The sequence below is a fragment of the Chrysemys picta genome, chromosome 4 (genome assembly GCF_011386835.1).
Source record: "Chrysemys picta bellii isolate R12L10 chromosome 4, ASM1138683v2, whole genome shotgun sequence".
Lineage (NCBI taxonomy): Eukaryota > Metazoa > Chordata > Testudines > Emydidae > Chrysemys > Chrysemys picta.
Window position 1 is genome coordinate 60,347,053 of NC_088794.1, and position 27,505 is coordinate 60,374,557.

Here is a 27,505-nt window from a genome sequence, read left to right on the forward strand (position 1 = left end):
TACAGACAATGACTTGTTTATACTGCTCTGTATACTATACACTGAAATGTAAGTACAATATTTATAGTCTAATTGATATATTTTATAATTATATGGTAAACATGAGGAAGTCAGCCATTTCTCAGTACTAGTGGTTGTGACACTTGTATTTTTATGTCCAGTTTTGTAAGCAAGTTATTTTTAAGTGAGGTGAAACTTGGGGGTACACAAGACAAATCAGACTCCTGAAGTGGGTACAGTTGTCTGGAAAGGTTGAGAGCCACGGGCTTAGATGCTTTGACAGAAGGGAGCTGGACCATCTGGTTGTAAAACACAGATACATTTATGTCTGTCACACACACACACCCACACACACACCCAACTTAACAAGCATCACAAAGTCCTGGGGGAGCCCCACACACCGTGCTCATTAGGGCTTCATTACAGAAACGACGCTGCAAAGCAGCAGGGAGGTTGCCTATTCCCCGGACTCCTGCCGCCAGCAGCGCCTCTGGGTTTTTATAGGTGCACAAACTTTAAGGCGGTTGTTTACAGACCCGGGGGAGCGGGCAGGAACTCTTCCTTTGTCTGCTTATTTGCATAGGTTACGGGGGGAGGGGAGGAGGTGTGTTATATTTGTGTAGGACTCGGCTGTGTGTGTTTCTGAATATCTGACCCCGCCCCTCCCCGGGGGAGATCCCGCCACGTGCTTCCCAGAGATAAAGAATGCACGGCCGGGAAATAGATTTACAGCTTGTGGATAAATCTGTCCCCGACTAATCCTCTGCTGGGCTCCATTAGACATTCCCCCCCAGCAGGGCAAACCTTCCTCGGCCCCAGAGCTGCCACCGGCCCGGCAGCAGGGAGGCGCGTAACCTCCTCCCGCAGGTGTGGGCAATCACCGGGGAGTGGAACCACAGAGGGGAGGCTGGCAAATCAGGTGATCTGAGAACTCCTCTTTATGACCATATCAAAGGCAGGGAGAGCAGAGTGCAGGGGCCTGGGCTGTACTGAGCCAGCCACTAGCTCTGGGGCTGAGACAAGCAAAGCCTGCTGGGCATCTCATTAATTTCCTGGCTGGGGTTTCCCTTAACTCCACAAGCAGCTAGAGAAAATGCCCCCTTTAATGGCCACCCCACTGATTACTCAATTGTAAGCGGCAGGAGAGGGAGAGCATCTGTCTCTGGGCGATGCACCCGGTACCTTCCTGGGTGCTGCCAAAATAACATTGGTTCTTCCAGCAGCTCAGCCCTGGGGTCAAACATGCTAGTGGGGATCTCTTGGACAGATGGAGAGGGCAGAGCATACCACTACACAAGCAACTGATGTGTACAAACCTTACACCTGCAGCTGCTTGGTTACAAGTATGGGACCCTTCTGCAAATCCACCTGAACATCTTAATAGCAACCAAACAAGAACTCCAAAGAGAACTAAAGGCAGCACGTGTTTGTTCAGGAGTCCATATGTTAAAGCATCTCCCTTGCACCTGTCTCTCTTCTCCCTCTACTCCCCCCCCCCCCATTGAGAGGAAGTGAGAATCCCCCTCACCCAGAGTGTATAAGCAAAAGTGGAGGAGGCAGCAGTACCTGCAGCTATGCACGAAGGGCAAGGAGAGGAGGACAGGAGTTGGTGGAGGCAACCACAGCCTCCCACCCCTCCACTATCACACACACCCTTAGCCCATCCTAGTACAAGGGACCCTTGCACCAGACCAAGATTAGGCTGACAAGGGACAATCTGGTACTGCTGAGCCCAGCTGGCATGGGTACAAGTTAGGGCAATGGCCCCATAGCTCCTCAGGGCACCCACAGCTCCTTTCACATCACTAAGCCTCCTGCAGCCATGTTGGGTCTTGTAGGAGGGAGGTTTGTGTTTCGCCAAACATCTAAACCCCTTTTCCCCCTCCTGTTTTTATTATTATTTTATTTTTAAAAGTAAGCCTGGGATGGCATGCTGCATCTCTCGGGCTGAGTCCTCTTCCTCTTTCATGCTAGGAGTGGGGGGGTGGTGCTGGCTGCTGTTTCTGCAGCTCCAGAATCCGCATCAGAACCAGGCATGTGAGCCCCAGGAAAAGCAGCCCCAGGAAAAGCCAGTAGTGCTGGGGCAGAAAGACCCAAGGCCGGGGGATCTCTTTCCCGGATGCTGGGGACCTGCCAAGAATGAGATTAGGACATTTATCATCCTAAGGTGCAGAGCAGATGGATAGACTTCCCACATCTCCCACCCCACCCCCCGGAACACCAAGCAGCCGGCAAAAGGGTACAAAAGCGGGGGTTACTTCCAGCTGGTACTTAAATAGACCACACGCCTGTCTTGCTACTCCTGTAGAAGTAACACCTAAGCTTACAGTATATGAAAAATATTAGACGAAGTTCTTTTCGCCTGTTCTTCTGAACTGTACACAACCTGCTGTGAAGTCAGTTGTGCTGTTTCCCTTAGCAGTTGGTGTGGGTCTCACACAGCACCAAGAGAACACGATTTTAAGGAATATGACAAAGCAACTGTACAACGGCCCCATTGTCAAAAGGATGGAGGGGCCAGGATAGGACCCGACACTGCTTTTAATTCTGTTTTTGAAACTGACTAGATTTCAGGCTGTCATCCGCATCCCTTTAAAATCAATCAATCAATCTCTCTCTCTCTCTCTAGTGTTTGAAATGCAAAGGGTCTCCTGTGGTCAGAGATGCACATGCAGGAATTTCTCTGTATACAGTACATCATGGAGGAAGGGTTCGGCACTATGTGGGTGACGGGTCTGAGATGGCATTAGCTCACGTCAGACTAAGCTGCTCCAGCTCCTCCGTCAGCCCTCCGCTGTCTGATGCCCCATCGGGTTCCTCTTTCATGGGCTTGCTGGTGCTTCCCCTTCTCCACAGCTCCGGCTCGCTCCTGGGGAGGAAACGCAGCAGGGATGTGTTACCACCAGTGTCCCTGCCCCTCCCCGAGCCTCAGAGGCCAGTGGTCCATCCAGTGCAGGATCCCCTCTCTGGCCTCCACTGACATCAGGTGCTTCAGAGGAAAACTGAAGCCCAGAGCACATTGAGGTGTGGGGCACAGCCCCATCAAGGCAAGAGCTCCCTCCTGACCCCAGGAGGGATCTAGTCTGACGGAGCACTTGACACACCCTTACCCTTCTGCATAGCGGCCTCTGTCCCCCTCACACTTGATTCTGTCTGCCTGTGGCTGGCTTCGGTGCAAGTAGTTGGACGAGTCTGAGCGCAGGATGAAGTATCCATTGGTGGAGTCCTCCTGGAGGCAGCAGGTTTCCCTGGGGAGCAGAGGGACCCAGTGACACCCTGGGCTGACTAGGCTCTACCGGTGTGTGAGAGTGGAGGGCTCTGGCCTCCCCGCATGTCCCTACATCTATTGTTAATGATCACACGTTACCTCTCTGTGCTAGGGCTGCTCTCCCACGCTGCCTTGGCTGCCTCCCCCTCGGGCGCTCGCCCACTTTCGGGGCTGGGAAACAGCTGCAGACAAAACCCAAGGGACAGCATGAGCGAAACAGAACAGGAGAGGATCCCCGAGCTGTGCATGCACAGGGTGTCTAGGAGGGACAGGTGGGAGTGGCCAGGCAGGAACGCATGGCTGTATGACATGCCGATACAGCCGGTGTCTGTGTGTACGCATGGGAGTGTCGGGGAGGAGCACGTGGGCTGCGTGCAGGGCCGGCTCAAGGCACCAGCCCACCAAGCTTGTGCTTGGGGCGGCACCTGGAGGGGGGCAGCGCGGTGCTCCGGCTCTGGCCGGGGAGAGTGGAGCCCCGGCTGGGCTCTCTGGCCTCCCCCCGGCACTCTGGCCGCCGGGGAGAGCTGAGCCCCGGCCGGCACTCCGCCCTCCCCCCGGCACTCTGGCCGCCAGGGAGAGCGGAGCCGTGGCGGGCTCTCCGCCCTCCCCCCGGCACTCTGGCCACGGGGGAGAGCGGAGCCGTGGCAGGCTCTCTGGCCGCCGGGGAGAGCGGAGCCGCAGCGGGCTCGCCGCCCTCCTCCCGGCGCTCTGGCCGCCACTCCACCCTCCCTCCGGCGCTCTGGCCACGGGGGAGAGCGGAGCTGCGGTGGGCTCTCCGCCCTCCACCCGGCGCTCTGGCCGCCACTCCGCCCTCCCCCCGGCGCTCTGGCCACGGGGGAGAGCGGAGCCGCGGCAGGCTCGCCGCCCTCCCTCCGGCACTCTGGCCGCCAGGGAGAGCGGAGCCGCGGCGGGCTCGCCGCCCTCCCTCCAGCATTCTGGCCGCCAGGGAGAGCGGAGCCGCGGCCGGGCTCTCCGCCCTCCTCCCGGGGCTCCGGCCACCAGCAGAACTGCGACAGGCTCGCCGCCCTCCCCCCGGCACTCTGGCCGGTCGGGGAGAGTGGCCTGCGGCCGGGCTCGGTGCCCTCCCCTGCCAAGGGGGCGGCGGGAAGCTTTTTTGCCTGGGGCGGCAAAAAAGCCAGAGCCGGCCCTGGCTGCGTGACAGTACGTGGCAGTGAGCCTGTGAGCTTGTCCAGCCTGAGCGTTCATGAACAGGCATGCAGTGGGCTGATGGTACAGGAACATGATGTGACAGCGCCCGGAGGTACAACATGAGCAGGCGCAATCCCATGCACGGCTTTGCCCCAGCCGGTGTGCAGCGGGATTCCATACCGTGAGCTGTTTGGGAATGACTGCGATGCTGACTCTCCGACGTGCGGACGCCTGGGATGGAGGGAGGGGAAGCTCAGTTAGTGCTGAGTCCCCCGTTCTGCTCCAGGCAGCCAAATGGACCATGGGCGCTAACTTCCCCATAGGGCACAGCTCCTACTCAAGGGTCCTGCCAGCCTTGTCCCCCAGCCACCCTCTCCTTAACTCCCCCCTGCTTGCCAGCGGGAGTGGCACTGCATTATGTGGGGGGAGGGGATATCACCCGTACCATCCCCGATGCTGTGGGTGCAAGAGTCGGTCCAAGCCAACCCTCCTCTGGGCTCACTGTGGGGCCACTAATGGCCCTTGCATTTTCAGCTGCAAGGGCAACGTTTGCGCTACCCCCAAGAGAAGATTAAAGGCCAGGCAGAGGCCCATGACCATCCCCCACACCTACAACCTCAGGAAAGGCTTTGTAACTGTCCCACTCTACCTCCCTACACTAACCCGTGGAGGCCGCCATCCAGCCTGGACCTGGCCCAGTGCCTGTCACACACACCCCTCCCCCAACCTCGAGCTGCAAGGGGAAATCGCTGTTATGTTCAAACTGTTGCCAGAGAACCACCTCCTTCTAGCCAAGTCTCTGCCTCTCGCTCTGGATACTGGAGCTGGACAGCCCTGCCTGAGACGGGCCCATGGAGCGGTGGGCAGGGGGCTGGGGGACAGGTGCACTCATTACCTGCTGGAACGTTCGCATCAGGGGCAGTTTCAGTCTCTGCTCACTGTCATCTATGGAGACAAAGGGGTGGGGGTGGCTCCAGAGGTGGCCTGATAGCTTCTCACGCCTTGGGCAACTAGCTCCATCTTCCCACCCGCATACCAACCACCCAGGCCTGCCCAGTGCCCTGCTGCCCCGCTCTCCTCCTGAGCTCTGTAGACTTGCTGCGTCCCCAGTGGCTTATGGGGGAATTTGCCCCACGGAGAAGCTCAGTGTGGACGGAGCAGGGACAGACATCGGGCTGTTGTCCCAAAGGTCCGTTTGGTTGGATGGTCGCAGCCCCGGTAACTCGCAAGGCAGAGAGCTGCTCAGCCAGGGAATCCCAGAGCCTCCCACACAAGCGCCTGGGGAGTGGAAGCGGAGGAGGAGACAGCAGATGCATTGCACCCCCTGCCTCTGGGCCACAAGGCCTCTAGCGCTGACCCCACACGCTGCTGCATTCCCAGCTGGGCTACCTGCCTACCCGCTGCGGCCAGGACCGGGGACTCGCAGGCACTCAGAGCTGGAGTCACAGTTAGCCCTCCCGATAGGGCCCTTCTGTGATTTAGGCATCTGGCCCTGTGACTGCAGCCAACAGCTGTCACCAGTGGCACGTGGATGCCAGGGACCAGGTGGACTCCTGGTGCAAGTGGGAGCAAAATGACTAGCATGTGCCTCCCTGGGCTGAAATGGACTCAGACCACACAGGCTGTTGGGGACCAAACGACTTGCCCAAGGTCACGCAGTGAGTCAGCGGCAGCGCCAGGAACAGAACCCAGGAGTCCGGACGCCCAGCCTTGCGCTTTAACCATTAGGCCACGCTCCCTCCCAGCACCCATGCCCATGGCACCCCTGTTCTCAGCCAGCTGCCAGTTGCGGGAGTTCTGCTGGATCAGCCGCTTCATTTCCTCCAGCTCCGTGTGCTCTCGCAAGTGATGCCTCTTCAGGTTCTCCACGTGCTGCACCATCACCTCTGCCGCCCGGCTCATCCGCGCCTCCTGAGGCAAAGAGGGGGGAGCGGGATCAGGCCACCAGGCAGGGCCAATGCTACAAAGCCTGAGCCACCCTCCCTGGGCAGCTGCCACCCCTTTTGGTTCTATTCGGGTTCTTAGACCATGCCCGTCACCACGGCGTCAGAGCTCAAGCAGAGCCCTGATAAGAGCACTGACTTTAATGGGAGCAGACCCATTAGCCAACCAACAGAGCCCAAAGCAACGCTGTTCAAACAGCCCGAAGGCCTCCCAGGGGCTCCCTCCCCCTTGGCCCTCCCCACCCCCAGCTCCTTGAACACGAACATCCACCGCTGCATCGTCATCTTAAGGACTCCCATGTGCTTCCCGTGGGCCAGCTGATGTTCAGATTAGCCCCTTTCTGCTTTCCCGACAGCCAGGGGCAGAGGAAGGCAGGATTCCATTGCCCTGGCCAGCTGGATTCAGGCACGAGGAGGATCTGGGACCCAGGAGCGAGCAGCAGGAAGACAAAGCGAGGTGGGAGCTGGGGCAGGAGCTAAGAGGATGCGAGGTAACAGGTCAGCTGGTACCTGGTTAGCAACTGCCCCTGTGCTGGCCAGCCTAGGAGAGGAGCTGTCACTAATGCCAGCAAGCCCAGGGGTGGATCTGCCAGCTAGCTGAGGAGGTTGGGGACCAGGGTCCATGGAGCCAGCCCAAGAGAGCAGGTTCTATAGAGCTCAGCATGGGTTGGCCTCATGGCGCTGAAACTCCCTGCTCCCGGGGGTCAATGCAGCATTGGTCCCCTGTACCATGCTCTCCATCAATGGGGCTTCCACTACTGGGCTGGGGGAGCTGCCTGGACACCCTCCCACCCTGGGCTCTTGGACTGCTGGACCCACCTGATGAACGGCCCCCAGCTTCTCTGCTGCGCTCATCGCCCGCTCAACAGACCCCACCAGCACCGTCAGGCTTTGCTGCAACTGCCTGACCAGCTCCTTGCGCTTGGGGTCGACGCAGGACAGGCCCAGCCTCTGTGGGGGGGAAACCAGCAGCAGCTCTGCATGATCTGCACAGGAACCAGGCCCCTCCCTCGCTGGACTAGAATAGCAGCAGACTGCAAAGAATTCAGCCCAGGAGATGCCCCAGCCGGGCTAGGACACCGCGTCCAGCCAGTTCCACACCGACAGGCCAGCCGTTCATCCAGTGCTGGTGGATGCGGCCAGAGGAGAACCTCATGTCCCCTATCCATGGAGCAGGACAGCCCAGGCAGCAGCAGGACCAGCTCCCACCACTGAGCCAGATCACTGCTAAGGCCAGCGGGAGTCACCACAACTGCAATGGAAGCTCAATGATTCACAGCAGCTGAGAACCTGGCCACCTGCCCCGGCGGGACGTCCTCAGGTGGAAGCGTTCAAGCCTCTCTGCTGAAGATGCCAGCGCTGAAGGAAGGTGCTAGGATGCGAACAGCTCGCCAGTAGGAACTGAGCTGGGGTCCACAGGCTAAATCGCACACTGGCTGCTTTGGGCCACTGCCCCAACGGGGCGGGATTCGAACCAACAGCCTCAAAGCGAAAGGCTTGGGATCCCATTGCCAGTGGCATGACCAGCCAACTCCCCAGGCTGGAGATGACTCCCTCTGCCCTGGAACGCACCAGCGGCCACATCCGAAGCCGGGCGATCCGGAGCGCAGGGCGTGACAGTGATGGCCATGCAGGAGTCAGCACCTTTCCCAGCGAAAGAAACCCCCCCGCAAGGGGAGCCTTAAAACTGACAAGAGAATCTGCGTCATCAGCACCTGTAGGGCAACAACGATTGACCTCGCCTGCTCCCCACTTGGGAGACTGGTCAACAGGACTGGGATCAGATCGAAATCGAGCACCGGGCTGTCCATGGGGCACACTCAACCAGGATCACCCTCCCCAGCAAGGCACCCCGAACCCGGCCCCACTGACCTGCAGTGCTGCCCGGCACTCCTCCAGCTCCTGCTGAATGTTCTCCTCTGCCACGTTCCGCGCCCGCTCCTCCACCTGCACCCGCCGCCGCAGGGTGAACATGTCGCAACGGAAGGCCAGGGCTAAGTGCGCGAACGCTGCCTACAGAGGGGAGAACAGGGCAGGGGTCAGAGGTCATCTCTGATCCACATCAACAAAGGACAGGGACTCTGTATGTGACTATGAGCAGGGCACTAAGGGCAGAGCTGGGCAGGTGTTTCTGGGCACAGGGAAAGGAATAGGTTTGGGTTGATTCCTTTGGTAGAGCCAGGGGAAGCCACTTCTCCCATTTTACCCCAGCCCGTTTCTGGGTGCATCCCTCAATCCCACCGACCCCTCCTGGACAGCTCCAGCACCGCCCCACCCCTCAGCGCTCACCCTCCTGCTCTGCTCCAGCAGGCAACGGGAAGTGCTGGGAGCTGTTTGTGCAGCCCGCTCTGTTCTACATGTGCCCAACTGTAGTCTCACACCAGTGGGTTTACACTGGGGTAAAGGGAGAAGGGAATGGGGCCCTTTAACCAGCACATCAGTGCAGCTAGGACTGCTCACACAGCTGGGATCCTGGACCGTGTGTGCATTGCTTTTGCAAGGCTCAGAGCACTTGATAGCATTACCATGTACTGTATATGTGCACGGAAGGATCACTTCATTTAGGACTAAAATGCAGCCAGCTCTGGGCTGGAACACAGCAGTAGTTTAAATGCATGCGTCAAGGCCACTGTTTGGAGGAGGGGAAGTGAAGCATTTCTGTATGTGGTTGAAACGGCTAGGGGAATTCAGATAAGAACGAAAGGCGGAAGAATGAGCTTGTGGTTTTGGGCCAGGACACTGAGTCAGGAACTCTAGGTTCTGTTCCTGGCTCTGGGACCCTGGGCAGGTTGCTTCGCCTCTTGTGCCTCACTTTCCCTGTCTGTAAAATATAGACCATCCAATCCTTGGTGTCTCTACTGAGATCGTGAATTGGTGAGCCTGCAAAACAAGGGGGTTCCTGGGGCAGGGCAACTTCAACAGCCTTCAAATGGCCGTAATAACCAATTCTGGTCACTGCTGGATTTGACCTGTCACCTAGAGGTGAGCATTGCTAAACTTCAGCACCACTCTGGCCAGTGGCCTCCTATACCAGACTGATGCCCCGAATCCTGGCGCTGACCCAAGGGGACTGTTCCAGGCTGTAACCCTATTTCACACTGCATAAAGGGACCCTGGTTTAACCCATTCACTGTCGCCATTGGCCTCATGAGAATGCACCACACAGTCTGGGTTGGAGGGGGAGATGCACGAGGCAGCCTGGGTAATGAAAGCCCATACACGCAGCTAGAGGGGACAGTCCTCGGGAGCATCGGTCTCTCATTGCCACGGCTGATCGGCCGAAGGGCAGAGCTTACCTCCACGTCCTGCTCCGTTAAAGCCACTCTGCAAAGGAAGAGCACACGTGGCCGTCAGTGACGCGGGTGACTCAGCGACGCCTAACACCCAGTCAGTGCCCATGGCCTGGCAGTGCCCAGAAGCGCCCTTTTCCTCTGGGGCACGGTTTGCCAATGAGCCCTGTGCACCCCGTGTCCCCAGAGTCCAGCGCAGCCCAGGAGTGAGTAGAACCAGGTGCACTCACGGGAGCTGGGCGTGGTTCAGGATACACAGGTCAGGGGCTGGCTTGACAGAAGTCCTGCATTTATACACACAGCAGGCGCCAATCAGGAAAGCTTCCCCAGGCCCACCAGTGGGGGCCAGACTTGCCCTGGAGGGATCCCCTTCTAGGGCTGAGGCGGAGTCTTTCCTTGGCCTCTCTGCTGAGTGTCGGGGCAGGAGCAGAGCTGGCTGGGACATTTGCACCTCGGTGTGTCCTCGGCAAGGTTTTTGGGGGCTGGGAAAGAGGAACAGAGTAGTTGACATTATAGCTGGGCGGTTAGGACCCCAGCCTGTGAGGTCACGTTCACATGCCAGCTCTGCCTGATTTGGAGTCATCTGGGAAGCACTCAATCAGGCCCAGCAGCAGGGGTAAAAGTAACTTAAAAGACTTACCGGTACTCCAGAGTCCTGCGGAGGGGGCAGGGCCTCAACTGGAAGAGGCATGGCCTCTACCGGAAGAGGTGGGGTCTTTAAAACCCCGGGGCTTTTAAATCAGGATTTAAAGGGTTCGGGGATCCGGCTGAAGCTAGGAGCCCCAGGCCCGTTAAATCACCCCCGGAGCTACCAGTTGCAGAGGCAGCTGGGAGTCCTGGGGCTTGGGCAGGGGTGAAAGTTATTTACATTTCTTACCCATATGGTCCAATCGCAAGCAATAGGGTTACCATATTTCAACAATCAAAAAAGAGGACGGGAGGAGCCCCGCCCCTGTCCTGCCCTAGCCCCGCCCCTGTCCTGCCCTAGCCCCGCCCCTGTCCCTTCCACTCCCTCCCACTTCCTGCCCCCTCAGAACACCCAACCCTCCCCCCCACGCCTTATCCCCTGACTGCCCCCTCCTGGGACCCCTGCCCCTAACTGCCCCCCAGGACTCCACCCCCTACCTAAGCCTCCCTGCTCCTTGTCCCCTGACTGCCCCCTCCTGAGACCTTCCCCACATCCTAACTGGCCCCCTAGGACTCTACCCCCTACCTGTCTCCTGACTGCCCCAACCCTTATCCACACCCCCACCCCCAGACAGACCCCTGGGACTCCCAGGCCCCATCCAACCACTCCCCACCCCCTGACAGCCCCCCCCCAAAACTCCCGACCCATCTAAACCCCTCTGCTCCCTGTCCCCTGACAGCTCCGATCCCTCTCCCCACTCCTGCCCCCTGACAGCCCCCCCAGAACTCCCAAACACACCCCCCCACTCCTTGTTCCCTGACTGCCCCCTCCTGAGACCCCCCCACCTGTACTCTGCCCAAAACCTTACACCCCCCACCCCCAGACAGCCCCCCCCCGAACTCCTGACCCATCCAACCCTCCCCCTGCTCCCTGTCTCTTGACTACCCCCCCCCCCAGAACCTCCCTGCCGCTTCTCTGACCCCCGGCCCCCTTACTGTGCTGCAGAGCAGCGCGCTCGACAGCGGGGGAGGGGAGCAGGGTCAGAGCTCCAGACTGCCGGCGATCTGTGAATGCAGGGCGGGGGGAGGGAGGGAGAGGAGGGGAGTGGTCTCAAGTTGCAGGAGAGAGAGGAGGGGGGAAGTGGAGGAGGGGCTCTGGCTGCCGGAGCCCGTGCGAGTGGCACCATCCGGCCGGCTGCCCTGTAAACCCCGCATGCTCTGCATGGGGGGGGCGGGGGAAGTCTGGACATTGACAAATTCCCCCCGGACGCTATTTTTAACTGAAAAAAGCCGGACATGTCCGGGGGAATCCGGACGGATGGTAACCCTAGGAAGCAAGCAACCCACCTCTCCTACGTACTTCATGGATCCCTCCCATTGCATGACATAGATATAGAAAATAAAGCTGCTACTACTACTAAAAATACTGTCTGTAATAAAACTTTAATATTGGAATAAGCCTGAAAAAGTGAAAACTCACTGTCACATTTTTCTCCATGTCTTCCCTCCTCCTCCAGCCAGGCTGCCGACGCTAGGCCGTGCTTTCCCCCTGCCTGGCACTCAGCAGCGGCTGCAGGTACTCCCTCTAGCTTGCAGCAGGGAGACTGGCTGAGGGAGGGAGAAGCCTGCCTCCTGCATAAGAACAGTTTAAACTCAGCTGTTCCCTGAGCGGTTCAGCCCCTGGGGTTAGGAGCTGTTTCTGGCATCCTTGTTAATTTCACTCACAGTTGTTGCGGGGGGGAAGGGTGTGTGCAGGGACCTGAACCTGGGTTCCCCCCGTCCCTGGCCAGGGCCATATCCAGCAGGCTATAAAGTGACTGATGTGGACGTACCTCACCCCCGGCACAGTCTCGTCTCCACAGGTTTGGGTTTCAGTCCAACTAGAACGAGTCGAAAACCCTCTGAAGTGGCCATGAAACAGACCAGCCAGCCACCTCCTGCAATTCATGCCCATCGTGACAACCTGTCTGCTGGGAACATCTCCCCTGAAATGCGGACTGCTCAGTCATAGCCAACCCAGGGCCTGATTCTGCCTCCTGCGGGATATGAGCAACTCCCATCTGCTGCGGGAGGAGAAGGAGGCCCCTGCGCTGGATTTGAACCAGCAACCCAGAGATGAAAGGATGTGTACCCCATAGCTACCTTGGCTATTCTGATGGCTGCCTGTGCAAGACCCACCCAGCCACCAGCTCGCTGTCACCTTCGCCTACAGCTTGAAACCTTCCAGCGTCTTGGGCACACAGCAGAGTTTAACCCCAGAGGAGGAGAAAGGGCAGGAGTCCTACCTGTGCAGGCCCAGCCGCTCCAGCACTGAGAGCTCAGGCAGAGAGTTCAGCAGCGGGTCCTCAGGAGGGTCAGGATCTAGGGAGGAAAAGGGCCCCAGTTAACCCAGAGAGCACGATAGGAGGAGCTGGAGGGAGGAGAAACAGTAACTCCCTGACGGTCTCTACGGGGCCAGGTGACTCAGCGTCTGTGCACGCTACAATCAGGGGACTTGACCAGAGCTTGGGTGCCGGAGTAGCAAGACCACAGCAGCCAGGGCTTCAGCGCAGGATGTACCAGCCTACCCTGGTTGCTGAGTAATTCCAGGGGCAGCCAACCTGCATCAAAGCCCACACTACCACAGCCTCACTGCTACTGGTATTCAAATCAGCTAGACTAGCTCTATCTAGTATGTCTGCACAAGCTGCACTTATCTCTCCGTGTGGACAGACCCTAAGGACCACAGTAGTTTGGGCACTGGCCTGGGACTCAGGATACCCAGGCCCAGTTCCCTGCTCTACTACCGACTCCCTGTGTGGCCCTGGGTTTGTCATTTAGCCTCTCGGTGCATCAGTTCCCCCATCTGTACCATGGGGATAACAGCCCTGCCCCACCACAGGGATAAATACGGTAAAGACAGAGGCGCTCTGATGCTGTGGTAACGGCAGGGGACAAAAGCCCTGCCTCAGTGAGGATGCTATGGTAACGGAAGCCACGGAAGTATCCTAGACTGCAAAGCAGCCCCAGGTAGCAAATTACCCAGCGGGGGAAGGAGAATGGCCCATCCGTTTGCATCACTGGGACAGATCCCACCCTCCCTTGGTGAGAGTCATGCTGGGCTTCCCCGCTCAGTGGCCCGGCCACTGGCTAACAACTGGTGAGATGTCACAGCCAAGAGCTCCGAGGACCATGGTGCACGTTGGCTCCCACACAAAGGCAGGCCCCAAGCCCAAAATGCCCCGTTCAGACAAGTAATACCCCCTCCAAAGCTTGTTGAGGCTCCTCTCCTCTGACTCTCTTCCATAGCCCATTTCCCCTCTTCTCAAGGCAACAGGATCCTCCAGCCAACCGATCCCACCTCCCTCCCTCTGGGTCCAGGGGGCTTTCTGGATCTGGGGGATGGCCTCATTGTGGGGGATGGAGAAGGGGTACTGGCAGTTGGGGGCATAGCCCATCCTCCTCACTGAACTATCCGTAAGTGTGAGACTCCTTTCCCAAGCTTTATCTGGACTCTGAGTTCCCCCCGTCTGATCTCTTCTTACCCAAAGATTATCCCACCCAACAGCGCTCTGCTGGTGCTAATCCTAATCCAGTTAGAATCATGCTATATCGGGCCCTGTGTGCAGAGGCCTGGCAGCCTAGGGTCCCACCACGCTTGGAAACGCCGCATGAGATGATTTTCCTTCACATGCGTACATACCTAGGAACCAGAGGGGACCCAGGGAGAAAGCAACAAAGGCCTGGCAGGATTGACCCCCAAGTAAGGGAGTCAAGAATCCAGGCAGGTATCTTGGTCCAAAGCCCCATGAATGCCGGGGTGGGGCCAGAACGGTGTGATTTGGGGCACCTCGGAAACTCAAGCCGCTCTTCCGGCTTGGAGGGGTTCAATCCATGCCCCAAGAGACATCTTTAAACACCCGCATCTGCTCCAAGCACAGAAAACTGGGTGGGCAAAGGGGAGAGTTATTGGGAAGAGAGTGGTCCTTCGCTGGGTGGGAGCTATGGATTAATCCACCTCCTGCCTTAAGGAGGGAGATGGGGGGGATGTCGGACGGAGGGGAGAGGGTCCAGGCCGGGTTCCACGTTGGCTAGGAAGGAATGTAACGAAGTTCAGACCCTTCACGCCACAGCCCAGTGCAGCTGGCGTTCCCGGCAGCCTGCAGTGCATGGGCCCCTGCCCCATTGGCACCCCAAACTCTGCAGGGCACGGAAAGGAATGGGCCAGTGGCCCAGGAAAGGGGGAGGGGAACAGAGAGAGAAAAGAGTAAAGGGGGGAAGGAGGGGAGAGATCAGAAGACAGAGGGGGGAAAAAGGATCAAGGAGGGAGACGAAAGGACAGAAAGCAGACAGGGCTCTGCGAGGGAACGGGAATGGCAGCAGCAAAGACTGAGACTCACTCACCAACCTTCATCACTCTCAGCGCTGTCCCCAAACTGCACACTCAGCTCCCTTCTCCCAGCACCAGCCACCTGGCCTTGCTCCTGGGGAGCAGGAAAACGCCCATTAACACCACAGGCCGAGGAGTAACCTGGCCTCCTGCCCCACGCCGGCAGGGGAGGCTGTAAGTGAGCAAGCTGGGGCAGCGAGGCCACGGCTCAGGAGTCCACGTGAGGGGCACACAGCTGAGGAGGCTGCCAGCTACTCCCAGGAGGTGGCGCTGGAGGGAGCATGGCAGATGCGTGGTCTCAGAGCGGAGTAGCCCAGAAGTGGCGCTGGAGGGAGCAGGGCAGCAGAGCTCCTGGTTATTCCAGCACCATGCTCTGCCAAAAGAAAGGGCAGCAGAGAACGGGGCTAGGCTACTGGCGAGCAGAGCACTTGCACCCTTCCACATAAGGGAGGAATTCCATTATGCATCTGTTTTAATGGGAGCAGGATTTGGCCCTAAAGTCAATGGGGGCAAGGGAGAATACAGTAGGTAGGTAAGTGAAATCCCTTCCAAGGGCAGGGAATTCATACCCCACCACCACCCCAGTCTCACCTCATCCGTATGCTCTGTGCTCTGCCTTCTCGCAGCCAAAACCCTTCCAGAGCCTTCCTGGGAATGGCTCGTTTGTTCCTAGAGAGAAGGCAGGAGTCAGGCCCATGAGAACGTGAAGGAGTTCACCTCTATCCCGGGGTAGAGCAGAGAAACACGCGGCACGTTTCCTACTAAACCCAACACCAGAAACCAGCAAGGCAATGAAGAGCCCTCAGTAATGCGCAGGCTTCACATTGCCGGGGGAGAGCGATCCCCGTACAGAAATAAACACTCCTGTGCCTTGGGATCCTTTGAGGTGAAGGTGGCTGGAGAAATTCAGAGTTGGTGCGTTATTCAAATGTATTGATTGATCTTATGAGACAGAGCGGACGATGGGAGTTAACCCAACTCATCATGGGCCACATGGTGACCTAGTGGCTGGGTGGCACTCACCTCAAATTGCACCAGGTATCCGACCTGACCGTGGCAGGAGGGAAGGAGACTAAGCCCCCCACCCACCTCCCAAATTCAGATCCAACTCAGAAACAAAGGTCACTATACATACTCTGATTTTTAGGCTATTCAGATGCCATTGGGATAAACAAAAATTCTGGTGAACAAGCCAACTATACTGCCACCTGCTGGTGAGAGAAGAGATGAACTACCTGGACTGCCCATTGTTGGCAAGGCAAAGCTGATGTACCACAGTCCCTCCTACTGGGAAGAAGAGATGTGAACTACTGCTGACAAGGGCAGTCTCCCCGAAAACAGCTGACAGGGCCAATGGGAACGGCTTAGGGCACTTCTGGGGAGCACAGAACGTCCTTCTGGGTTAAACACTCAGCCAGCCAAAACCAAGGTCATGGCAGGTCGCTGGATCTGCCAGGGCCGGCTCTGGCTTTTTTGCCGCCCCAGGCAAAAAAGCCACTGGCCGCCCCCCCCCCCCACGGGGGGGGGGGGGGGGAAGGGCGGCCGAAGCTCCGGGGGGAGGGCGGCGAGCCCCGGCGGGAGCTCCGCTCTCCCCCCTGGCGGCCGGGGGGAGGGCGGCCGGAGCCCTGGGAGGAGGGCGGTGAGCCCCGGCGGCCGGGGGGAGGGCGCCGGGGGGGAGGGCGGCCAGAGCGCCGGGGGGGAGGGCGGCGAGCCCGGTCGTGGCCCCGCTCTCCCTGGGGGCTGGAGCGCCGCGCCGCCCCCCCTCCAGGTGCCGCCCCAAGCACAAGCTTGGTGAGCTGGTGCCTGGTGCCGGCCCTGGGATCTGCACCAACCAGCCTCCCCAGAAAGTGGGAGCAGCTCATGCTTGGCAGAACCAGTGGGTACGGCAGGAGTTGCCCTGGAAAAGTGTAACAGCTGTCTACTTTTCTCCAGCACAGGCTGCAAACCCCTCCTGCCCCGGCCACTAACCCATTACCTGCATGTGAAGGTTGCGCAAGTCTGGCCAGCTCTGCCGCTGCTGCCTCAGTTGCTCTTCACTGAAAGGAAGGGGGAGTCCAGGTTAACGAGCAGGACACTCCACCAGCAGCGATAGGCCCTTAAAGGTCCAGCGATGGATTCTCCCCACAGCTGCCCTTCCAGGGGCCCGACTCACAGCACAGACCTATGCCCGGAGGCAGGCAGAAGGCATCCCCATCATGACCCTAATTCTGCAGCACTATGCCCTGGGGGTGGTGGCAGGGAGAGGAAGTCCTCCTGGATCCTCCACCTCTCGACAAGCCTGAGGCCAACTCCCCTCCAGCCCACTCCGCTGACACCATTCGCCTGGCATGTGCTCTGCGGTCCTTACCCTTTCGATGTCACCCTTTCACGCCTACTGCAGCAGGTGCGAGCCAGCCAATGCTGCGGACCCCTTGCTTATGACCTCTCCCTCCCCGCTGAGCTGGGCACAGAGGTGCTCTCCAAAGCCATTTCCAAAAAGGAATGAGTCACCGGCCTTCGGGGACGTTCGAATTCATCTCTTTTCACCCAGCTGCCAAATGGACCTAGCATCCCCTGGCTACTTAAGCGCCAGTGCCCTTCCAGGAGGCATGAAAACAACCCAGCTGATGATGGAGCAAGAGCGCCATCTGATGGGAAATCTGCCACACTGCAGGCATCTCCCCCCAAGCATGTTCTTATTTCCTAGACAGAGGCCTCACTGCCCTGGGGAAAGGAGGGGAAGATCCCAGAGGAGTTGATAAGCTGTGCAGACTGATGTTCAAACACACAGGAGAGAGAGAGAGTCTCTCTCTCTCTCTCGCACAGGTACTGCTCAGCATACCTACCATTGCGAGGCTGCCATCCAGGTGTAATAGACCATCTCCAGGGGAGTCGTCATATACATATTATGCTGCCTTGCCTTACCCACCAATCCCTCATCACAAGGGAGAGAAGGGCAAAGGTACCAAAAGGCGTTTGTTCAAAGAAGGCTCTCGCATGGGTACGTTCAGACCCCAGTGCAGAGTCTGATCAAGCCATGGGTGTTTAGTGGTTGGAGCCAGGAACAGATCTGAGAACTGGCCATGGCAGAGGTTGATGCCTAGCTGGTAGAGCCAGGGTCTCCCAGGTTTTATTCCTGGCGCAGGGAAGGAGTGGGTGACCCCACTCTGAGTGTACCCCTCACATGTCAGGCCTCATGCCTTTACCTCTCCTGGGTTTTCCCACTCTGAGGCTAGGTCCTGGGCTACAGCACCCTGCATATCAACCATGCATACCCCGCAGGTCCAAACGGATTCAAGCACCTGCGGTTCTTCTCTTCAGGAGTCTGGGATCAGCGGAGATCAGAGCGACCAGGCAGCCTCCTCAAACCCACGGATTGCTTATCCTAGCAGTAGAAACAAGGCAGTGAGAGGATTTTAGAACAACAGGCTACGTGCAGGTCTGTCTTAGCCAATGGTTTACCATCCCCTGATGGCAACTGGGGCAGGCCTGACATCTTCAGAAACCCGCAGCATGTGCCTGCGGCTCAGTTTGGTTCCACAGCTCCCCCACCACCTCTCTAGAGAGCGCACATCCCTTTTAAGCCCTGCTATAGTGTCATCCCCCACCCTACTGTTCCTGGGCTTTGACACTTCTGGGGACACACACACACAGGCCCAGCAGGAGATCAAACCTGACTCCCCAGAGCCAGTGGCTCTGCCCTTGTCCCTTTAAAAATCCTCAGCCATTTGCTGAGGGATGGCTTTTTCCAGCCTGCTTGTTTTCCAGACAGACCCCTATAAACTGAACCAACCTATTTGGACAGTAACCTCCCAATAACCTGGTCAACAGAGCAGCTCCATGTCCATCTTGGGGGCAGGGAAGGGCTGAGTCATTTAAGTACAGGTCTGCAAGGCAAGGCTCCTGGGTTGCAACCCACCAACTAGTGCATGACCTGGGGCAAGCCACATCCCTCTCTGTGCCTCAGTTTCCCCCTTTACAAAGGGGACTCGAGATCTATGGACACATGGTACCTACACAAGAGCTACATCTCTGCTGTATACAGAAGGGAGATCTTCTCTCAAATGTGATATTTTTAAAGTGGTGTCTCATCCAGCAATGACTCCCTGCTCCTCTGCTTAGCACGGAGGCGTCAGTGGGGAAGGAGGCAGTGGGGGATGTTTGGATTCAGGATGCTGTTGCTTTGCTGTTTGGCTTCACACTGGTACTCAGGGAGGGATTCATTACCGACACGGCGGGGAAAGAGACGAGGGAGATTTCTGTGCCGCTCTGACGCCAGAGTTTCCCTCAACGGCCCCATTCTCACCATCCTGCTGTTTAACTCCCGGGCTGAAATCACCAGCCAGCTGGCTGCCTCAGACTGTCCCAAAAAAGGTCCTAGAGACCCCAACCATGGATAATTTGGGCTCCTTTAAATCGTGGCCTCCTTCAGCTACTTACCCGCTGTGTGCCTCAGTTTCCCCTCGGGGTGGGGTAATGATACTTTTCTTACAGAGAGGTTGAGAGGATTAATGGCTTTGATTCATCTGATAGAAGGCACTTGTGTGTGTCCCAGCTACCTACTGTCCTGTCTACTTTATGGCTCCAGCTTAATCATAAAGCTTTAATTATTGGAGGATTTCTTTTTTTTCAAATCAGCGGATCTGGTGCTGACAGAAAGGTGGCAGACTGAAAGCCCTGCTTCCTCGGTCTGTCCACAACACGGACAGCCTGGCCTGTGACCAGGCAAGCTCCTAATGCACCTCTGCCCTGTGCCTTAATCAGGGCTAAGAGAGACCCTTCTCCCTTGAGACGGGAAGGGAGCGCGGTCTCTGGGGCACCCCCCACCCTGTCAGCTGAGTATGTATGAAGAGGGGTGGATAGATATACTGATGAATGAATAGAGGGAATCCGTGGATGGTTGCTAGACCAATGGCGAGAGAGAAAAAGATGGAGATAGAGAAGTATATATGGAGGTAAATGAGTAGGTATAAACAGACAGGTAGTAAGACTTGACGGTGAGGAAAGAGTTAATCTGTATTATACAGAAGGGAGCCAAAGGTCTTCATGATGTTTTATTAGTATTATTATCGTTAATAGCATTCCCTACAGCTATGTCATCATCCCACTGAAGTGGCTGAGGGTTTACATCAGCCATCTGTTTTGTTAAAAGGTCGCAGAGATAAATAAGCCAGTGTGTTGGGCATAGAATTGTTAGGGAGAGGAACATGGTACACCTGGAGGACTACAGCATCAAGGGGGAATGCAGGCAAAGGGGCATAATTGGCCAAACCGATCATTAAAAATAGACTAAGAAAACATCTGGAAGAGCCTGATTTAGGATCTAACCAACAAGGCTCCTGCAAAGGAAAATCGTGTCTCGCTAAGCTATTCGGGCTCTTTGAAGGTGTCCATGACCTAGCAGATACAGGAGAATGAGCTGACGTAGCTTACAAAGGATACATTTACATACTTGGTCGGCGCAGCGGGCTGGACTAGATGACGTCTCGAGGTCCCTTCCAGCCATGTATTTCTAAGACTATGTCTACACTGCAATCATGGGGTGCGGTTGCAGCTCACGTAGACCTTGTACCTGAGCTAGCGAGGTTACAGAGCAGAGTAAGCCATGGCAGCATGGGTGTCAGTGTGGGCTAGCCACCCTCGTAATGACCCACAGTTCTGGGAGGGGTTGGACAGCCCACCCTCAAGCCTGTCCTACCGCCGCTTCGCTACCCTGACACCAGAGATCACTAAATTAAAACCAGCTCAAGTACATCTATACCACAAGCCGCAATCACACCCTGGGACTGCAGTGTAGACAGACCCTTAGGCTTTCAAAGGCTATTAGGGACATTTAGTCATGGGATCGGTGGCCAAGTATTGGCGGGGAACAACCCCAGGCCAAGAGACAGGGGGCCAAGAGTAGGATTAAGTGGTTGATCTTTATCATGGTGAACGCCTATCCGCGGGGGGCCTGTGCAGTTTAATATGTCTATTTATGATCTGGCAAGGCGGGTTGTGAAGGAGTGGCTTCCTCCCAGGTGCCCCCTCAGGGCAGCTCTGAATGCAGTCCCTTGACTCAGTTTCCCCTCTTGGCTCCTCAAAGGCAAAAAAGGCTTTTACAAATCCAGCCACAACAGCCCTCCTTAGGGTCTTGGTTAGTAACTTACAACTCTAAATTAAGCACAAACATCTCAGTGGTTTGAGCATTGGCCTGCTAAACCCAGTGTTGTGAGTTCAATCCTTGAGGGGGGCATTTAGGGATCTGGGGCAAAAAAAAAAAAATCATTGGGGATTGGTCCTGCTTTGAGCAGGGGGTTGGACTAGATGCCCCCCTGAGGTCCTTTCCAACCCTAATATTCTATTCTATTCATAAGCTGTGCATTGTCCCAAACTCCCCCGTTGGGTTCTTTCTGCCTGAGCAGGCTATTCCCAGCAACTCCCCCTGGTTTCAGGGTCTTCCCTGCGGGAGCCTCTCTCGCTTTGCAGTCGCCCCACAACCTCCCGAGCTTCCCCCTCTCTCTGCAGCTTCCTGCTGCCCTTTACAGGGGAACCCACTCCTCCATACCCAGCTGGTTCTGAAATCTGATTAAACCCCACAGCTCATCCCAGGTGGGGCAGGCAGAGTTAACAGTACTGGGCTGGCCAGCTCCAGGCATCCGGCACTCATTGAGCAGGACTGAAAATCCCACAGGAAACCACTGCAGCATTTTGCTCCAACAATATTGGGTTGATGCAAGAACACCTGGGAGCTTTGGGGTTAATTTAATCCCAACTATTCGATTTAAATCATGCACACAATACCGCAGAGGAGATGTATGGGAATCACAGTTGTCAGCAGCCAGGACTTGTGCAACAAGAGTTGGATAAAGGACTCTGCCACTTCAATATTAGAGAGGATTAAAGGAAGGAAGCATTGGCGCAGGAGGACATCCAGGGACATGTAAGAAGATACAGACCCCGTATTTATCAGGTTACGGTCGGTATTGTTTCCTTTGTAACTAGGTTATTGCTTTCATTATAGGGCTATGGCTCTTCATATGAAGCCACTTAATCATCTTCGGAAAGAACTTTGGGAACTATGGATGGAAGATACTATTTAAGTTTAATAATGAAAGAATACGTGAAACTTCTGTGCCTCAGTTTCCCCATCCATAAAATAGGGATAATGACCCTGACCTGCTTTGTAAAGTTTCCTTTCCAGAGGAACGATGTTTGGCAAGTGCCAAGTATCGTTATTCTCCACTAGGGCCCCACTTTAAACTTTATAAACACGAGTCATCCTACTGATGTGAAACAGGACTCAAGTTAAGGCCCCAATCCTGCAACTAGATCCACGGGGCGGGGGAGGAGGGCGCCTGGCGCAGAGCAGAATGGTTTGGGTGTATGATTGTTATATATTCTGGAAAGATGTGATCTGTGAGTGCTGAGCATTCTGCCACTGTTGGAATAAATAAGTGAGATTTCTGGTGTATGTTTTATAAGTAGGCTTGGAAGGATTAGATTTATCAGTAATTGTCAGTAACCATCAATTTCACCATACACACATAACCGACTACAAAATATTTCCATGGAAAACCAAAATTTACAGATAGGAAGGAAAAATGCTGCTTGAGAACTTGGAGTTTGATTTAAGGATATTGAACTTGTATATTTTGACATGGGATGTTGACAATTTGTTTTAACAGTTATAAAGCTTTCACTTATTGAATTGCAGCATCTACAGTCATTAAATAACTGCCTGATCCACCCAACCCCATAGTTTCCCATAATTGTGAAGGTTTAAAAAAAAAATCTGATTTTTTTTTTAAATAGACATTATCAATTGAAATTATATAAAAAATTGAACTCTGCCAAGCCTCTTTATAAGGTATAGCTTGGGCATGTGATTTAAGGAAATCTGTTTCATAATGGTTTAAAGAGTGAAAAAGGAAATAAAAAAAGCCCATGTCAATCTAACAGTCAATGCAGACAACGTAATGGTGCATTACACAGCGACTTGCATACAAGCCATATGCCCTCAGACCTGTTACTAGAGAGTGAAACAATAAGTCAGAGCAGAGACAAAGCAAGTCTCAGACATGGGCAAGATGGGAAAGGAGAGGTTTTCAACTGAGATTTGGAAGGAGATGGAGAGTTGATAGGACAGGGGATGGCTATTCCAGCTGGCAGGACCTGATTCGTGCTCCAGTTGTGCCCAGGGTCTGGAAGGACCAAAACCTTGCCCGTGCAACAATTCCTCGCTGATGCTAACACCGGTTCAACTCTGTGGTATTAGCAACACTGGGATCCCGAGCACAGACTGGCCACCAGTGTTTGAAGCACCACTGTCCCCCAGTGCAGTTCCCATTGAAGTTAGCGGAAGATGGTTATTGATGACAATGGGAAAGAGACCAGATCCCTAGGCCCCAGCCTCAATCAACACATCTTAAAAGCCAGCAGCCAGCCTGCCCAACATTCTTAACAGGAGCAGAGCTGGTGTTAGCAGTGCTGGGGAATTTTGCAAAGTGTCCCTAGGGCAGACAAGGCCAGAGAACAGGCGATTTCTAGATGAGTGACAATCTGGGAATAGCAAGACAAGCCAAACTCATGTGGTAGAGTATGAGATGAGATGAGCAAAGCCGGTACAATAGAGTATGATGATCAGAAATGTGCCAATCGCCTATTCTTACTACTGTATTTGCATTGTGGTAGCGCCTATGAGCCCCAGTCGTGGCCCAGGATCTTACGATGGAAGGTGCTGTACAGACACAGAACAGATATGTTGTAAGCTCTTTGGGGCGGGACAATCTAATAAATAATACCCAGCTCTTATCTAGCGCTTTTCATTAGTGGATCTCAAAGTGCTTATGAAGGTCAGTATCATTATCCCCATTTTACAAATGGGGAAACTGAGGCAGGGAGTAATACATCTGTAAGACCTAAATCTCTCCTCCAGGTATCTATCAGTTCTGTGACTACCAAATACCTCCCTGGGTACTTACCTGTGTGAGCCTGCCAGAAGGATCAATACGTAGATTTTGTGGGGTGACCCTATCTTGATCTCTGAACTCCAGGCTGCTGGGGATCTGTCAGTGGAGTGAGGTGGGAAGCTGAAGACAGAGAAAGAGAAGGAGGGCTGCAGAGGGATGGCAGCACTCTCTGGAGCTCATGGGGTATGCTGCCTGGCCCTACGGGTGAGAGAGACAGTCAGAGGGGCACCAACACCACAGACAGGCAGCAGAGTTCTTCACCTCGGAAGAAGTCAGCATTTGAAACAGAGCAGGCAGGGAATGTGCTGACATGGGGGTTCCCTTAGGAGGGGTTTCCCCTTGCCCCAGAGAGGCAGAGATTCTGGGTTTGTCATGCCATCCGCTCACTGCAGAACCCCAGTGTGATCTAAGGGCCTAGTCCAAGAACTCAATTCAGCCCCAGCCAGCCTTGGCGTGGGCAGCTGATGGAGGGGAGGGACGGGTCAGGAGTCACCTGCAAATGGTTCCTCCTGCTGGAGCTAGAGAACTACATCCATCAGCTGGAAGCAGCAGCAGGGTAAGGACTCACGCTCCCCCAGGGCCGGCGCTTCCACTAGGCGACCCTAGGCAGTCGCCTAGGGCGGCAGGATTTGGGGGGGGGGGTGGCATTTTGCCGTCCTCGGTGGAAATTCAGCAGCGGGGGGGTCCTTCCGCTCCGGGTCTTCGGCAGAGGGTCCTTCACTCGCTCCGGGACCTGCTGCTGAAGTGACCCAAAGACACAGAGCGGAAGGACCCCCCCTGCCGCCGAATGCTAAGAGAAGCGCTGCCGCCTAGGGCAGCAAAAACCCGGGCGCTGCTCCTGCTCTCCCCTAATGGGGGTTACGCAGGCCCCTCTGAGCAGCAGCCACTACAACCCAGTCAAACACACAGGCACTCCCACCTCAGTCAAGGCTGATGGGGCTATGGACAAAGGCCTCACGCATTGTTTCAGGGGGGCATCCCATGAAACTGTGGGGCAATGCACGATGATCTGTAGCATCCCCTGAATCTCTCTGGCCCTGGGAGCCTGTGACAGACACCCCATTTCACACCACACCTGGGACTCTACCCTCCCCGTACTAACCCAGACCCCATGCCCGCTCTGGGCCTCTCCACAGCCCCCCTTTTGTGGTTAGCGCCCTACAGATCCTCTTTGGACCAGCTGGGGAGTGAGCAGCTCCCTGTGGTCTCTGTTGCCAGGGAGACATACAGGGCAGCCTGGGTGAGGATGCCAGCTCACCATCCCTTCCCAGCGCTGGAGAACAAGCACGTTCCTCTGAGCCCTCTTGCCCCTGTCCAGAGCTGCCTGTACCCTGACATGGCCTGTCAGGGTCTCTTCTAAGGCCCCGCCATTCCCCCTGCCAGCTCACCTGCACCCCCGGGCAGAGTGCTGGCACACCCAGGGCAGACTCCTCCAGGGCTGAATGCCAGCAGCAGCACGACGGATCCCTCCCCTTCCCCGCCTTGGCACAATGAGCCACTCCACCCCCCTAATGGAAAACCCTGCAGGGGAGGGGGGACCAGCCTGAGACAGAGCTGGCACTCTGAAGGGGCCCAAGCCCAGCCCTGCCCCTTGTTGCCAGCAGAGAGGCCGGAGAAGTCCTGAGCTTTGGGGTGCCCCCTGTGAGCTGCCCTGTCAGAGACTCCCTGGAAGCCTGGAGCCACAAGGCAGGCCCTGGGTGTGCAGGGCAGATAACCCCCTGCCTCCAAGTATTCCCCCCACACAGAGCCTGCCCCCAGCCTCTCCTCCTCGCCTACCTTCGGCAGGTCTTTGGGTCTGGGAGGAGTGACCATCCCTTAGGACAGGGCTTTGGAGAAGCAGGCAGTGGAGAGGGTGGGCCCAGGGAGAGCTCCCTGCTGACGCATCGCTGTGCCCAGTGGGACATTCTTCTGCTGTCGGAGCATCTGTTTACGGCTGCTCCCTTCCCACAGCCTGGCTTTTTCTCAGTTATATACACAATGCTCACCACCACGCTGCCCCCTCCCCTGCCAAGCCCACCAGCCCAAGGTAGGGGGCAGGCTGGGCGCTGGGCAAGCTAACAGCCCTCTAGCCCCTTCTATCCACTGATCTCCAATCACTTGGCAGACTAATGAACTAAGCCTGACAATACTCTCTCCCCCGTCCTGCCCTGCCCTCCGGGAGGGAGCCAACTGATCCATTTCTGACAACTAGGGAAACTGAGGCACACAATACATGATCCTGGACAAGTCACTTCTATTCTAAGTCAGTGGCAGAGACAGGGATCAAACCCAGGTTTGCTGCTAGCCCTTTGCTCCCACCACAAGGAATCAAACTCCTCTGAGTCCCAGGCATCGAGAGAAATGCAATATCGTCACCCCCCCACTCCCAAGTGGCCCCGTTCCCCTGCACCACTGGGTCTCTCTCTTGGTGTATGAGCTAGTCTCATGGACCTTGGCCTCATCTGATGCCAGCTGACTCCTCTCCACCACCAGGGCGAGACTCTTCTCCCCTGCAGCTCCTGCCATGCAGCCTGTGACCTCCCTGTTCCCTCTTTCGCCTCAGTGGTCCATCTTGTTTCAAAGCTCAGCTGAAAACTCCTCCTTACACCCTTGCCCCTAACGTCTCTCATCCCAGCTAGCGTTCATTACAGGGGAGGGTGAGCTAGGGGATCAAGTGCTCGACTGGGACTCAGGAGACCTGAGGTAAGTCACTTCCCCTCTCTGGGCCTGTTTCCCCAGATGTAAAACTTACCTAAAAATTTCTACTGGAGGCAACAAAGTCAGGGTCCCATTATGCTAGGTGCAGTATAGTCAGTGCCAGCCCCTGCCCTTGCCCTGAAGAACTTGCAATGTAAAATATACAATTGCCCGGCCTCACAGGACTGACGTGAGGCACTTTCCAATCTTCCCACAGAAGACGCTGGAGCAGGCCAAGCTATTGTCCTTTTCTGTGGCCAAGCATTAGGTGCAATACCATGCTATGGCACTGTATCAAGATGAGGGGGCTCCAGGCAGCAGGCGGGTCGGGGGAGCTCAGGCAGGGTAATGCCAACTGGGCTACTCCTCCACCTCCTTGGGCTCTCTTCCCACTGCACCCAGTAGACTCTCAATGCTGTTCTGCTTGCTACCAAGAATGACGGACAGCGATCGTCTCTATGGCCTTGGATGAATCCCTTAATCTCTGCATCTCATTTCCCCCGTCTGGATAAGGAGACGCACCTACCTCCCAGGGGCCGCGAGGATGCATTCGTGCTTGGAGCGTGCTCTCAGGAGGTCAAGGATTAAGCATTCGTGAAGATGCAGTTTCTTGTCTCCCAGTCAGGCCAGGCTTCTCCAGGAAGCTGATCTCCCAGCAGGCGCGCTCTCCCTGGAATGTGCTTTCGCTGCTCCCGGCCGTTAAAGAAGCCCCTTGTTTATAAGCCACGTTGCCGCCTTGTAAACACTGCGCGCTTGCAATGCTTTCGGCTCCTTCCAGCCGTTTGCCAGCAGAGCTCAAAGCCCTTCAAGAAAGAGCTTCTTGCCTCTGGTACGTGGAAGGGGAGAGTGGGTAAAGATCTACACCTGGGAAGGTGAAGCATGGCTGCCAGGTCAGGGGGGGAAGCAGTGGTACTGACCCAGCATGGAAATGGTGAGGGAAGCCCGCTGCGGTCTCCAGAAAAGTTGACATTTGTCTCTCAAGGATTTCATTAGCACAAGTCAAGATGTTTATACGGCAGCTGTCTCCATAGTAACCCCATATCTTCCCCCCAGCATTGCACCACCACTGCCCCCAATGTACAGTAAACCCAGATGTCCCAAGCAAAGCAATACAGGCCTAGCGCACCCCCCCCACCCCTTTTCCCCCATTCCCTGCCACAACAGGCCCCAGATTTCATTTCCCCCAGCACTGCACCTGCCCTCCCTGTAACCTCCGCTCTCTTGCCAGCAGCATAATGCAGCTGCCCCTACTG

The 27,505-nt window shown here is 56.1% G+C and overlaps 1 protein-coding gene across 5 annotated transcripts; it reads right to left on the reverse strand.

The window, feature by feature from the left end:
* LOC101936512 (inositol 1,4,5-triphosphate receptor associated 2-like) lies at positions 1-27,283 on the reverse strand. 5 transcript variants are annotated; one of them, XM_065592409.1, is made up of 18 exons: positions 26,779-27,283; positions 23,589-23,774; positions 17,928-18,010; positions 16,622-16,682; positions 15,238-15,315; positions 14,665-14,740; positions 12,563-12,638; positions 12,110-12,214; positions 9,657-9,684; positions 8,233-8,373; positions 7,180-7,311; positions 6,181-6,328; positions 5,313-5,362; positions 4,598-4,648; positions 3,368-3,450; positions 3,111-3,248; positions 2,756-2,869; positions 1-2,130 (listed from the first exon to the last, which is right to left on the reverse strand). In XM_065592409.1, the coding sequence occupies exons 4-18, from the start codon at positions 16,625-16,627 to the stop codon at positions 1,971-1,973; spliced, it is 1,386 nt and encodes a 461-aa protein (XP_065448481.1). In that variant the 5' UTR covers positions 16,628-16,682; positions 17,928-18,010; positions 23,589-23,774; positions 26,779-27,283; the 3' UTR covers positions 1-1,970. The 5 variants fall into 5 exon arrangements, with proteins under 5 accessions (XP_065448481.1, XP_042717440.1, XP_042717442.1 ...); XM_042861506.2 differs by having other exon boundaries at positions 16,622-16,807; XM_042861508.2 differs by lacking the exon at positions 12,110-12,214 and having other exon boundaries at positions 16,622-16,807; positions 26,779-27,280.
* Between the last annotated feature and the right edge of the window lie 222 nt (positions 27,284-27,505).